The 12,724-nt window shown below is 34.7% G+C and overlaps 1 protein-coding gene across 1 annotated transcript; it reads right to left on the minus strand.

Moving 5' to 3' along the window:
- On the minus strand, positions 2,264-3,568 carry LOC107626777 (uncharacterized mitochondrial protein AtMg00810-like). Its single transcript, XM_016329679.1, has 2 exons — positions 3,527-3,568; positions 2,264-3,442 (listed from the first exon to the last, which is right to left on the minus strand). Exons 1-2 carry the CDS (start codon positions 3,566-3,568, stop codon positions 2,264-2,266), a joined length of 1,221 nt encoding a protein of 406 aa, XP_016185165.1.

A 12,724-nucleotide genomic window follows, 5' to 3' on the forward strand; every position in this document is an offset into this window, starting at 1 on the left:
AGTGAAGTAACAATCAATTCTTATCTCAATTGAAGGAAACTATAATGATGGAACTTCCAATGCTTACCCCTAGCCAAGGCTTTTATTCCAATTAATTGCTTGTCTACTTTTGTTAGCTTGAATTCTTGCACCAACTCTCAAAATCACAAAAGATTTCCTAATCAATGATGCGCATTCCAAGGCAAATTCTAGGGAGAACGACCCGGGATCAATTCTCTCGGTCATAGATTTTAGAATTGTTTGATGCGATATTTGCATGTTGGTTAGACTATATTCACGATTGGATTCATTACTAATTTCTAACCGGCATAAGAATATTACGACCATCAATGAGCTCATTACCTGCACTAGAGATAGACATGCATCATACTTGTTTGCGCATATTTATTTGTGAGTGTATTTTCTGTGATTGTGGGTGTGCCAAATGATTGTTTGAATTCTGTATTCTTTAATAGTTGAATTAGATAATACCTTGTTGATTGTTATTGCTGACCAAGTATATATAAAATGAACTTACCCCTATCTCCACCCCTTTAAGCTACAGGTGCGAAGGTTTAGTGCGGAGCTATAGGAGCATAGAAGATTCTGTTTACAAGTTGAGTTGTTAGATTTTATTTTCCCTTCGTCATTTACTGTTTTAGTTTTCAGAAGGGTAGGAATTGTATTTGAGGATCTTTGAGTAAGTCTATGTATATAATGCTACGTGGATATATATAATTTTGTGATTAAATAATTTAAAGTATCGGCTCTTCATTTTCTTGGTGAAAGTTTCGGTTCGTATTCGTAAAGACTCAATATAAAAGTAATGATGAGAAAATAAAAAAAAAACCACAAATCATTCAATTTTGGGGTAATGTTCAAATTCGTCCCTGAAAAATCACGCGATCTTTATTTTCGTCCCCGAATGATTTTTTTAATCAAATTAGTCCCTGAAAGATAAACTGTTAGTCAAATTAGTCCTTCCGTCAATTGGATGATGACGTGTCATGTTAAGTGCCATGTGGCATGATGACGTGACACGCTGCATGATGACGTGACACGCCACGTGGCAGGTCAGTAACACGTGGCACGCCACGTGATAGGTCAGTGACATGTGTCACTTGTTGACATATAAAAAAGATTTTTATTAGTCAAAATAGTCTTTGAAAGTCCAGACGTAAGTCATTTTCATCCCTCAAATTTTAAAAATTAGTCAAACTAGTCCTTATATAATTTTTTTTATTTTTTCTTCATAAAATTATCTCTCTCCTTTAATTCTTCTCAAAATCTCTCTTATTCTTTTCTATTCTAAAATATTTTTCTTACATATATACTTAAAATTGAAATTTATGTATATTAACCTAAACAAAGTTATATGCTCAAAATAAAAATTTATGTATGTTAATCTAAACAAAGTTATACCACTTTTTTTTTTTATTACATCTTTTTTTTTTTCCATTACGATATTACTTATATATAGGATGTAATGGTAGTGATACTTAAAGTCAAAATTCAAGAAGATCCACAAATTTTGCTTCAATTTCAAACTTTACAAAATATTGAAAATTTGTTGGTTAATTATTATTATTATTATTATTATTATTATTATTATTATTATTATTATTGGACTTTCAAGGACTATTTTGACTAATAAAAACTTTTTTATATGTCAAGTGACACATGGCATGCCACGTGTCACTGACCTGTCACGTGGCGTGCCACGTGTTACTGACCTGCCACGTGGCATGTCACGTATTCATGTCACGTGACATGTCATCATCTAATTAACGGAAGGACTAATTTGACTAACAGTTTATCTTTCAGAGACTAATTTGATTAAAAAAATCATTCGGAGACGAAAATGAAGATCGCGTGATCTTTCAGGGACGAATTTAAACATTAACCCATTCAATTTTATTAAGTTATGTAACAAATTGATAATATTAACTTACATTTTATCATCTTGTAAATATCAACTTGAGTTTTATCATCTTATTTATTTACAACATATATGTTAGCAATTTATTCTTTGACTTAGTCAAAGATCATAACTACCTGCCTTATTCAAATCATAGCTTTCTTAACTATTTACATAATTCTATATGATAAAAAAAAAAGAGGAGAGCAGAGATTGAAGAAGAAGAGAAGAGAAATTGAAGAGAAAGAGAGAGTAGCTTGCTTAACTAATTTGGTAAAAGTGAATTAGAGTTGTGATTACAATAACAACACTATAACTAACACATACAACTGGTTATATAAGCTGACTACTCTATCATACACCATGCTATCTGATTTTATTATGTTGCTCAACACTTACTCCATCATGCACTCTGCTGCTAAAGTCTTTAGGTTTGCTGCCATTCTGCAAGGCTCCTTCATTACTAGGCATGGCTGGCTCATTAACTATTCCTGCTACCCCTTCAGCAGTGGCACTACACAGCAAATTTGTCTCAACATTCAACCTTGCTCTAGCATTGTCAAACATTCCAAAGAAAATTGCCTTTGTCAGAATGTCTGCCAACTGAACAGATCCCGAAACATGGCTAACTTTTACCACTTCCTTTGCTACATAGTCCCTCACAAAATGAAGATCAATTTCAAAGTGTTTAGACTTTGAATGCAGGATGGGGTTGCTTGCCAAAAGCACAACACTCAGGTTGTCACAATATATGGTGGGAATAGAAGCTGTGACCCTTAGCTCACTTAGCAGGTTCTTGATCCATATAAGTTCTGCAATTAGATCTGCCATAGCTCTGTATTCAGTCTCTGTGCTTGACCTGGCCACCAAAGATTGCTTCTTAGAAGACCAGGAAACCAAGTTTCTTCCTAAGAAAACACACATACCACCAGTTGATTTTTTGTCATCAGGATCTCCTCCCCAATCCGAATCACAATAGGCTGTGATGTTCAACGAGTCATTCTTACGGAGATGTAAGTCATATTTGATTGTTCCACTTGCATACCTAGGGATTCTTTTAACTAGTTTCCAATGCGATTCCAATGGGTCTTGCATGAACTGAGAGAGTTTGCTTACAACATAGGCGAGCTCTGGTCTTGTGATGGTGAGATATTGAAGACTTCCTACCACTGAATGATAAAGGGCTGGTTCATCAAACCTGTCACCACCAAACTGAGAGATTTTCAGTGATGATGGGAGAGGTGTTTTACAGGGCTTGCAGCCCGTCATACATACCTTTCCTAGTAAATTGGTAACGTATTTCTCTTGGCTGAGTAACAATCCACCACCCTTAGTCTTGCTAACCTGAATGCCTAGAAAATAATGAAGATCGCCCATATCCTTGAGTGCAAACTTGCAATTCAGCTGGTTCACTACAGCCATCATAGCACTTGTTGAGCTTCTAGTGATGATCACATCATCTACATACACAAGTACAAAGGTGGTAGCATTGGCATCAAACTTGGTGGAGACTGAAACATCAGAGGCTGTGACAGTGAATCCAAGCTGATGCAGAGCTGTAGACAACTTATGATACCAGGCCCTCAGAGCCTATTTCAGGCCATATAATGCCTTGGTAAGTTTGCATACCAGCTTCCCATCACCTTGCACATAGCCCTGTGGCTGTCGCATATACACATCTTCAAGTAACTCTCCATGTAAAAATTCATTGTTGACATCCAATTGTCTAATTGACTAATTGTTTGCCAATGCAAGTGTTAAGACTATCCTGATTGAAGTTGGTTTGACTACCAGACTGTAGGTCTCTATGAAATCGAACCCAGGTTTCTGAGAGAAGCCTTGAGTGACCAGCCTAGCCTTGTACTTTTGTAGTGTGCTGTCTGATAAACCCCATTTTTAGGGTTTATCCTGTGCTTAATCTAGTGGATTTTATCCATTATTCTCACACTTATTCATACAATTCGCATGTTTTACGTTTTTCTTCCTGATTTTGTGCTATGATTGAAAACATACTTCTTTGGCCTTATATTTGCTAATATTAATCCTCTCTTATTACCATTCGATGTCGTGATATGTGCGTTAAGTAATTTTAGGGATTATAGGGCAGGAATGACTTAGAGAATGGAGAGGAAGCTTGCAAAAATGGAAGGAACACAAGAAACTAAGGAGATGACCAGCGAGCACCGACGCGCACGCATGGCTCACGCGAGTGCGCAGAATGGAGAAATTTACAGCGACGCGTGCGCGTACCTGACGCGTACGCGTGGATTGGAGTCTGCACAAAAGACGCACACGCGTGCCTGATGCGTACGCGTGACAAGAAAATTTGCCAAATCACGCGCACGCGTGATTGACGCATACGCGTGACCTGCGCGATCTGCAGAATTAAGAGCAAATGTTGGGGACGATTTCTGGGCTGTTTTTGACCCAGTTTTCGGCACAGAAAACACATATTAGAGGCTATAAAGTGGGGGAATCCATTCATTAAAAAATACAACATTCATAATTCACAAATTTAGGTTTTAGATGTAGTTCCAGAGAGAGAGGCTCTCTCCTCTCTCTTAGGTTTTTAGGATTAGGATTCCTCTTAGTTTATGGTTATTTTTTCATTCTAGGTTCAATGTTCCTTTATTTTAGTTTCTCTTCTACTTTTATTTACTCTATTACTTTAGTTGCTCTATTTCTTTTGGTAATTACTTATGTTGCCAAATTGGCTTATGAACTCTTCATATTAGATTTGAATTTATGTTTAAATGCAATTTGAGGTATTTCAGATTTATGATTGCTTTCTTCTATTTATGATATAAATAATTTAGATTTCCCCCCTTTACTTTGGTTGAGTAATTGGTGACACTTGAGTTGTCAAACTCAGCTGTTGATTGAAAATTGGAAATTGCTGATTGATTTGGATCCCTCTAAAGCTAGTCTTTCCACAGGAGTTGACTAGGACTTGAGGAATCAAATTGATTAGTCCACTTGACTTTCCTTTATTTAGTAAGGGTTAACTAAGTGGGAGCAATAAATATTTCTCATCACACCTGATAAGGATAACTAGGATGGGATTTCCAGTTCTTATTCCTTGCAATGGTTTTCATGATTATTTATTTACTTTATTGTTAATTTATTTCCCTGTTACCTATTTCAAAAAACCCAAAAAGATACCTTTTCCATAACCAATAATAAATACACCTCCCTGCAATTCCTTGAGAGATGACCCGAGATTTAAATACTTCGGTAATAATTTATATTGGGTTTTGTTACTTGTGACAACCAAAGCTTTTGTACGAAAGGATTTCTTGTCGGTCTAGAAGCTATACTTGCAACGAGAACTTAATTGTGAAAATTCTAGACTGCGCAAAAATTCCGTTCGTCACAGTCAGCGTTATACTTGACTCTAAAGACCCACTTGCTGCCAATAGCTTCTCGGTTCTCTGGTAGAGGTACAAGCTGCCATGTCATGTTCTTAAGCAGGGCTTGATCCATGGCTTCTTTCCGGTTCGGGTGAACCATGGCCTCTCTCATTGACCGTGGCTCCACTGCAGCATGATAAACCTTTGGTCGAAGACTGCCAGTCTTGCTTCGAGTGATCATATGGTGTATGTTTTGAGTACTAGGCATAGGTTCACAACTTGGAAGAATAATTTCTAGAGCTGAGATTGGGACTGGGATAAGTGTGGCTGAGGGTGCTCTCTGAGAGATGAGGAGTGGAGATGCAATGGGAGAAATTGGGGCTGGGGATGAAGCTGAAGGCGAGTGACAGGTGACAGAAGGACAAGTGGTGTTTATGGAAGCTTGAGAGCAGGGTTGAGAAGAGAGTTGAAAAGCTCCCGAGTGGCTTGTGACATGGGATGGAGGTAGGGGAGGGCTGGGAATCAAAGGAATGGCTGGCATTGGTGTAATTGTCTCAGACTTGTTCTGCTCATCAGTGACATTCATGAGATGTTTTTCAATTTTGAAAGGAAACTGCATCTCATTGAACACAACATTTCGTGTGATCACCACTTTGCTTTCTGGTGTGAGACATTTGTACCCTTTGTGAGCAGTACCATATCCCAAGAACATATAGGGTGCTGACCAAAACTCAAGCTTGTGACGATTGAACGGTCGCAAGTGAGAGAAGAAGAGGCAGCCAAATACCCGTGGACAGCTGTAGTCTGGCTTCTTACCAAGGAGCTTCTCTGTTGGAGACATGTTTCCTAAGGTTGGTGTTGGTAGAATATTGATGAGTTGAGCTGCAGTGAGAAAGGCATCACCCCAGTATCTCATTGGCACTCCAGAACCAGCCATAAGTGTCATTTCCATCTCTACTACATGCCTGTGTTTGCGCTCTACAGTTTCATTCTGTTGATGGATATGAAGGCATAAAAATCTGTGCCTGATCCCTTGTGATTGAAGTTCTTTTGATAAGCTAACATACTCAGTAGCATTGTCAGATTGAAACAATTTAATTTTTGTGCCAAATTGTAATTCAACCATCTTTGGAAAATTAAAGAAAACTTATTTGAATTGTTACCGTGCTCTAATTAGATAAAGCCAAGTAAATTTAGAAAATGCATCGATAAAATTAACAAAATAGAAGTTTCTCTTCAAATCTAGCATAGGAGCAGGACCCATATGTCTGAATACACTAATTCTAAAGGGGATTGATACACTATATTTGAACTTGGAAATGGTAATTGGTGTGACTTGCCTATATTACAGGCTGTACAAAGCTCTTTATTTTCAACAAATGACAAATTGCAATCTTTCAAGACTGCACTAACTACTTTGTTTGCTGCATGTCCCAACCTTTCACGCACAAGAGAAATTGCTCAGTTGTGGACATGGTGGAGTTGTAAGCAGCTGAACTTATTGAAGGAAAAATCTTGACAAATTTATACATCTCCTAATCAACTTCACCCTGTAAAATCAACTCTTTGGTTTCTTGTGATTTGACACAACAACCATGAGCATCAAACTCAAAAAGCACATTGTTATCATAGCAGAATTGATACACACTCAAAAAATTTTTGGTTATTTTAGGCACATGTAACAATTTTTGCAACAAAAACTTTCTAGAACTCAAATCAATTTTTAAAAATGGAAATTTCCAATAGAGGTGATTTACAAACCTGTTCCGTTTCCCACAATTACTTGTTCTGACCCCTCATAGCTTTTGCTGCTCATCACATTTTGAGGATCTGGTGTCATATGGTGTGTCGCACCACTGTCCGGATACTAGTTTTGATCATAGCTGGTGGATGGTGTTTTTAGAGTACTCAAGTGAGCTTGTGGCTGTGGCCTGACTTGTGTATGCTCATAACCCTCTCTTGAAATCTGGCTTTCATTCCCACATGACGAATCATACCTGAACCAGCATCTGTGAGCTGTATGGCCAACCTTATCACATAGCTGACAAACTGATCTGTTACCTCCACCATCATATCGTCTGTCATTTTGACCACCACTGGCAAATCTTCTATCATTGTCATTGAATCCTCCATCAGACCTTCCATAAGCCCTTCTTTCATTGCCAGAGAAACCGTCTCTCATCGTTCTTCCACCTCGTCTTCTGAAATCACTTCTGAAATCTCCTTTGAAATGCCCTCGACCTCCATAATTGTTTGAGTACTGAGCTATATTTTCTTGGATTGACAAATCTGACCTCCTGAATTTTTCTATCATACTTTCATGTGCAAAAAGCAAAGACTCTAACTCTCCTACTGAGGCACTAGATGATCTTGAGACTACAGCTGTAATCAACGGTCCATATTTCTCTGTTAAGCCATTGAGTATGGCACTAACATGATCACTTTCCCTTACTGGTTCCTCAACTGAGGCTAATGTATCTATTGTTTCTTTAATTTCTAACACATAGCTACTGGCAGAACTTCCAATTTTAATGCTACTCAATTTGTTCTTTAATTTCAGAATTCTTGCTCGAATTTGTGATGCAAAATGATCCTCTAACCTTCTCCATACCTAATATGTGTACAAGCAGCCCACCATCCGAGTAGTGAAGGAGTTGGTCATCGACGCCAACAACCAAGATTTGAGTAGAGCATCTTGTCGCTTCCATCTTGAAAATTCTGGATTCTTCTCTCCTGAAGCTGTGAACTAAGCTGGAATACCTTCTCCTATGATGTGAGCTAACAGATCGTGACCTTCGATTGTCGATTCCGCTTGATCTTTTCATTGGAGAAATTTGTCGTCATCAAGCTTCATCGAAATTGGTGAGGACGTGAAGTTAGGTTGACACTGAACCTGAGCTTCAGCCATTTCTGTGTTTATCTCCATGGTGATTGAACGAACCACAGCTCTGATACCATGAAAAAGTATCAGTATCGAACTGAAGGGGAGAGCAGAGATTGAAGAAGAAGAGAAGAGAAATTGGAGAGAGAGAGAGAGAGAGAGAGAGAGAGAGAGAGAAAGTAGCTTGCTTAACTGATTTGGTAAAGGTGAACTAGAGTTGTGATTACAATAACAACACTATAACTAACACATACAGCTGGTTATATAAGTTGAGCCTAATGACAGCTTGCAACTAATTCTAATATGAGAGAGTGTGTGTAACTGACTCTGCTGACTCAGCTTGGCCTAATTAACTTAGCAACTAATTCAGTTTCAGCTCAAACACTACTCTATCACTCTTTTTTTTATTTGTAAAATGTACATTCTTCTTCGTTATAATTTTTAAAAAATTCTCTTTAATCCATGTTAAATTTTTTGTGTTAACTAATGTTAATTTTATCCATTTTTCAAGAAAAAATAAATTATTTTTTTACAAAAATGCCCTTTAACAAAAATTTATTTTTTTGTCATTAAATTTTGCTTACCAAAATACTCTTTAATAAATTAATTTTTATTGATTAAATTATATTTTTACCAAAATATTTTTAAAAAATTTTAATAATTAGTAAAAATTTTTTAAAGGGTATTTGTGTAAAAAATAATTTATTTTTTCTTAAAAAATAGATAAAGTTAACATTAGTTAACACAAAAAATTAAAAATAAATTAAAAAAAAAGTTTTTTTAAAGTTATAAAGAAGGAGAATGTACATTTTATAAATAGAGATGAAAAGAGTGTCATTTCAGTATTGCTCAAGAGAAAGAAATAAAATTTTCTCAAAAAAACATAAAAAACAAATTTGACTATTTACACCCCGTGATAAGAAAATCTCTTTTTATCAAAATACCTCACATCCTTAATTAATATTGAATTATGAGTTTAGTGAACGCAATAAAGCCACGAAATATATCATTATCAAGTCCTAAGAGATAGTCAAAGCTCTACCAAAATATCGTGATAGCAAATATGGAAGAGTTTCTCGTATCAGGGAACACTTGAAATCTGATCTGAGCAAGGGACAACAAAAGGAAAGTCATATCAAAAGAAAGATTTCAAAGCATTTATAATTTGGTTTAGTTCTATATATAAACATAAATTGTGATAGATAGACGTCTAAACCAAGCTAAATTTGTATGTAGTCTCAAAATTAAGCTCCTAGTCTTGTATATCCCTGAAGGAATATTTGATCTGATCTGATGAGACATATCTTTATATATGTTTATGGTTATTTGAAACTTTAAAGCTTTTTCTTTTCCTGATGCTAACGTTCTTTAATTCTAAGTATTACAATATCACCTACTCGCACACACTATATAATCACACACGTAATATTTAAAAATTTTCATCTATTATTTAATTTCAACTAAATTTTAAATTTAGATATAGTATCTTAAGAGGCACCAAAATTTGTTATTACTAAAACCTCAGCTGCAAACTTTAAAGCTTTCAAATACACATAGATACCTATATTAGAAAACAAAATGGTAGAATATTTAAAGAAAAAGTTGAAATGTCATTTTGGTAATGAACCCAAATTAGATCTAGATAAATAAAGTCTATAATTCTATTTATTATCATCGTAATTCGCACCTATAAATTTATTGTTTTTTAATAAATTGTCATAGATCCTTTAATTAAACTTAAATCTATCTTAAATTAATTCTTAATATGTTGGGCTATAAAATATCATAAAAATATTGATTCTGTTAGATAAATAACAAAAGATTTGAACAACGTAAATAATAGGCTAATTTTTTGGCCTACCAAAGATTAAAAAAACCTACCTCAATCAAGTAATAAAAAATTCTTTTATCTTATCTTTTTAAATTTTTAACTATCCGTCGCCGCTGTCTCTCCTAAAAACTCTATCAGCACCATTGTTGTCCAACCAGCTTTCCACTAGATTTGCAACAAAAACAATTGTTCCTTTTGTATGTAAAATGAAGGGTTAAGTATAATTTTAGTCCCTAAGGTATAAACTAAATTTTTTTCGTCCTCAACCTTTTTTTTTTCATACAAAATCATTCTTAAAGTTTAAAACCAAATTTTAAAATCGTCACTTTTATTTAAATATTAACATTTTGGACCAAATTACTCGTAGCAAAAAAATTATAAAATAAAAAAAAGAAAAATTAAGAAAAAGAGGGTGTTTCTACTCCTGCGAAGGGGGAAAGAATGAAGAAAGAGGAAGAGAAGAAGAAAAAGCTATTCACAATCCACCTCTGTCTCCTCTTCCGCCGCTATCTCCGTACAATTTTGGTCCCTAAGGTAAGGACAACTTTAAAACCAAGTAAAACCTTAGGGACGATTTTGTATGCAAGAAAAGATTGGGGACGAAAAAAATTTTTGGCATATATCTTAGATATCAAAATCGTACTTAACTCTAAAATGAACATCCATCCCTTTTGTATGTAAAATAAAATATAATAATGAATTTGCAACAAGAATAATCATCCATTTTGTATGTAAAATGAACTTCCATCCGTTTTGTATGTAAAATAAAATATAATAATAGATTTGCAACAAGAACAACCATCCCTTTTGTATGTAGAATGAACCTTTAATAAATACCTTGTCGGAAATTTGCGCCTCTACGATATTGTCATCTGAGTGAGTATAATGATTAAAGATGTAGGAAGATGGGATTGTAAAACCTTCTTTACCGATTGAGGAATCCATTAACAAAACAAAAACTAACGTATACAAACCCAAACACGTTAATGAGGGTGTCCGGTAAAACAACGACAGTGATGAACATGATTGCTCTTCACTGTTGTGTCTGCACGGGCTGCAGAGGGACATCGGCACGCAGTTGCGGCGGTATCAGCATGGGGGTGTGGCGGCGGCGTCGACACGGGTTGCGAAGGAATAGTGGCACGAGATGAGGCTACGGTGGTGTCCACGGACAGCGGTGTTTTGACTGTGTCTGAACGGCATTAGGGGGAATGACGGCGTTATGATGCGTCGAACAGCTGTCTTTGACGGCGAGTTTTAGATGTGGACCGGAGATCGGGTGATTTTGTTGAAATTGGAAGTAACCGTACATAGTGTGAATGTATTTAATTGCTAATCCTAATTTTTTAAATTTTAAAATTTGAAATTAAATAATTAATTAAAAATTTAATTTTTAATTTATCTTTTTTTTAAATTCATTATTAACATTCTTTACGATCATTGTTTTTCTACACTTTCTCTAAAAAAATTCCTATAAATTCAGAATTTGGGCTTGAAATCATGTTTAACAACTTAGAATTATACTATTTTGGTTTATATATTATGAAAAGTTAGCACTAAAATTGTTCAAAGGACTCATTATTAGTCATATACATACATTGATTCAGAACTAGTCACAAAAAAAAAAATACATTGATTCAGAACTCGTCACTTTATATAACTCTCTTTTTTCGTCGAAAACTTTGAGTGCATAAAGGAAATAATAAGATTCAGAATCTAAATCTCAAAAGTAAGTATTTAATAAAAAGGGGGCATGCAATGATGCATGAGAACCAATACGGCAGGACCATATCATGCAGCTAGTATTATGCAACATGCATGAATTAGCTATAGATATTATTATATTTATTCATTGGTTGATATATTTGTGATGGTTCAAGTAATTAAAATTTAAATGTGGTCCTAATATAGTGCAGAGACTTTCGGAATGGAACCTCATTATTGTTGACCCAAAAGAATGATAGAGTAGATGGATGGCCGTTGTTTCATTGGGGTGTGGCAGCTCCCAAATCTCCAACTGGGGTGGGACCCACACCACACCACACATCATTTTCGGGCATTGATGGAGTTGGGCCCCTCCTTCCATGGTGGTCATGAATGATCCAGCTTTTTGTGTGTGGGTCTGGGTCCTTCTTGCAAGATAACCATCAAAATGGCCCCTCACGCATTAATCAATTTTATTCCAATTTAACTTAATTGTGTGATGATCACACTGTTATCTAATAGTTTAGAATTTGATTTTTTGTTATCAAAAGATTAATGCAGGACAAACGAAAAAGAAAACTTGTTTAAAAAAAATTCATGCTTAAAAATGACTATTGCAAGAAACACGTGTTAGAAATTAATATTTCTTTACCTAATTTTAGCTAATAACTTAAATTTTTAGAATAAACAATTAATTTTAGACAAAAAATAATTAATTCTTTTGTTAATTTTCTATTTTTATGTACTATTAATTATTAATGTACGTGATAAATTTTATCATGTAATATTTAACAATTACAAATTAATAAAGAGATTAATTTAAATCACTTTAATATTTTAAAAAAAATTAATCAACATATTACGTCTTTTAAAACTAAATTAACTCAAATTTAATATTTTTAAGATCATTTTAAACATTAATATGTGTATATAATCTACTATATATAAAGATATGAAAGAAGAGAATTATTATACAAATTTTCTTTTTTAAAATATTTTTATTATATATAATTTATAAAAAGATATTTTATTAACTCCAAAAATTGAATTGATAACCTTTT

Source organism: Arachis ipaensis, chromosome B02 (genome assembly GCF_000816755.2).
Source record: "Arachis ipaensis cultivar K30076 chromosome B02, Araip1.1, whole genome shotgun sequence".
Lineage (NCBI taxonomy): Eukaryota > Viridiplantae > Streptophyta > Magnoliopsida > Fabales > Fabaceae > Arachis > Arachis ipaensis.

Coding starts and splice junctions, on each gene's coding strand:
- LOC107626777 (XM_016329679.1), bottom strand. CDS start 3,568: ATGCGACAGCCACAGGGCTATGTGCAAGGTGATGGGAAGCTG. Junction 3,443..3,526: donor TGCAAGGTGATGGGAAGCTG/GTATGCAAACTT, acceptor GCTCTGCATCAG/CTTGGATTCACTGTCACAGC.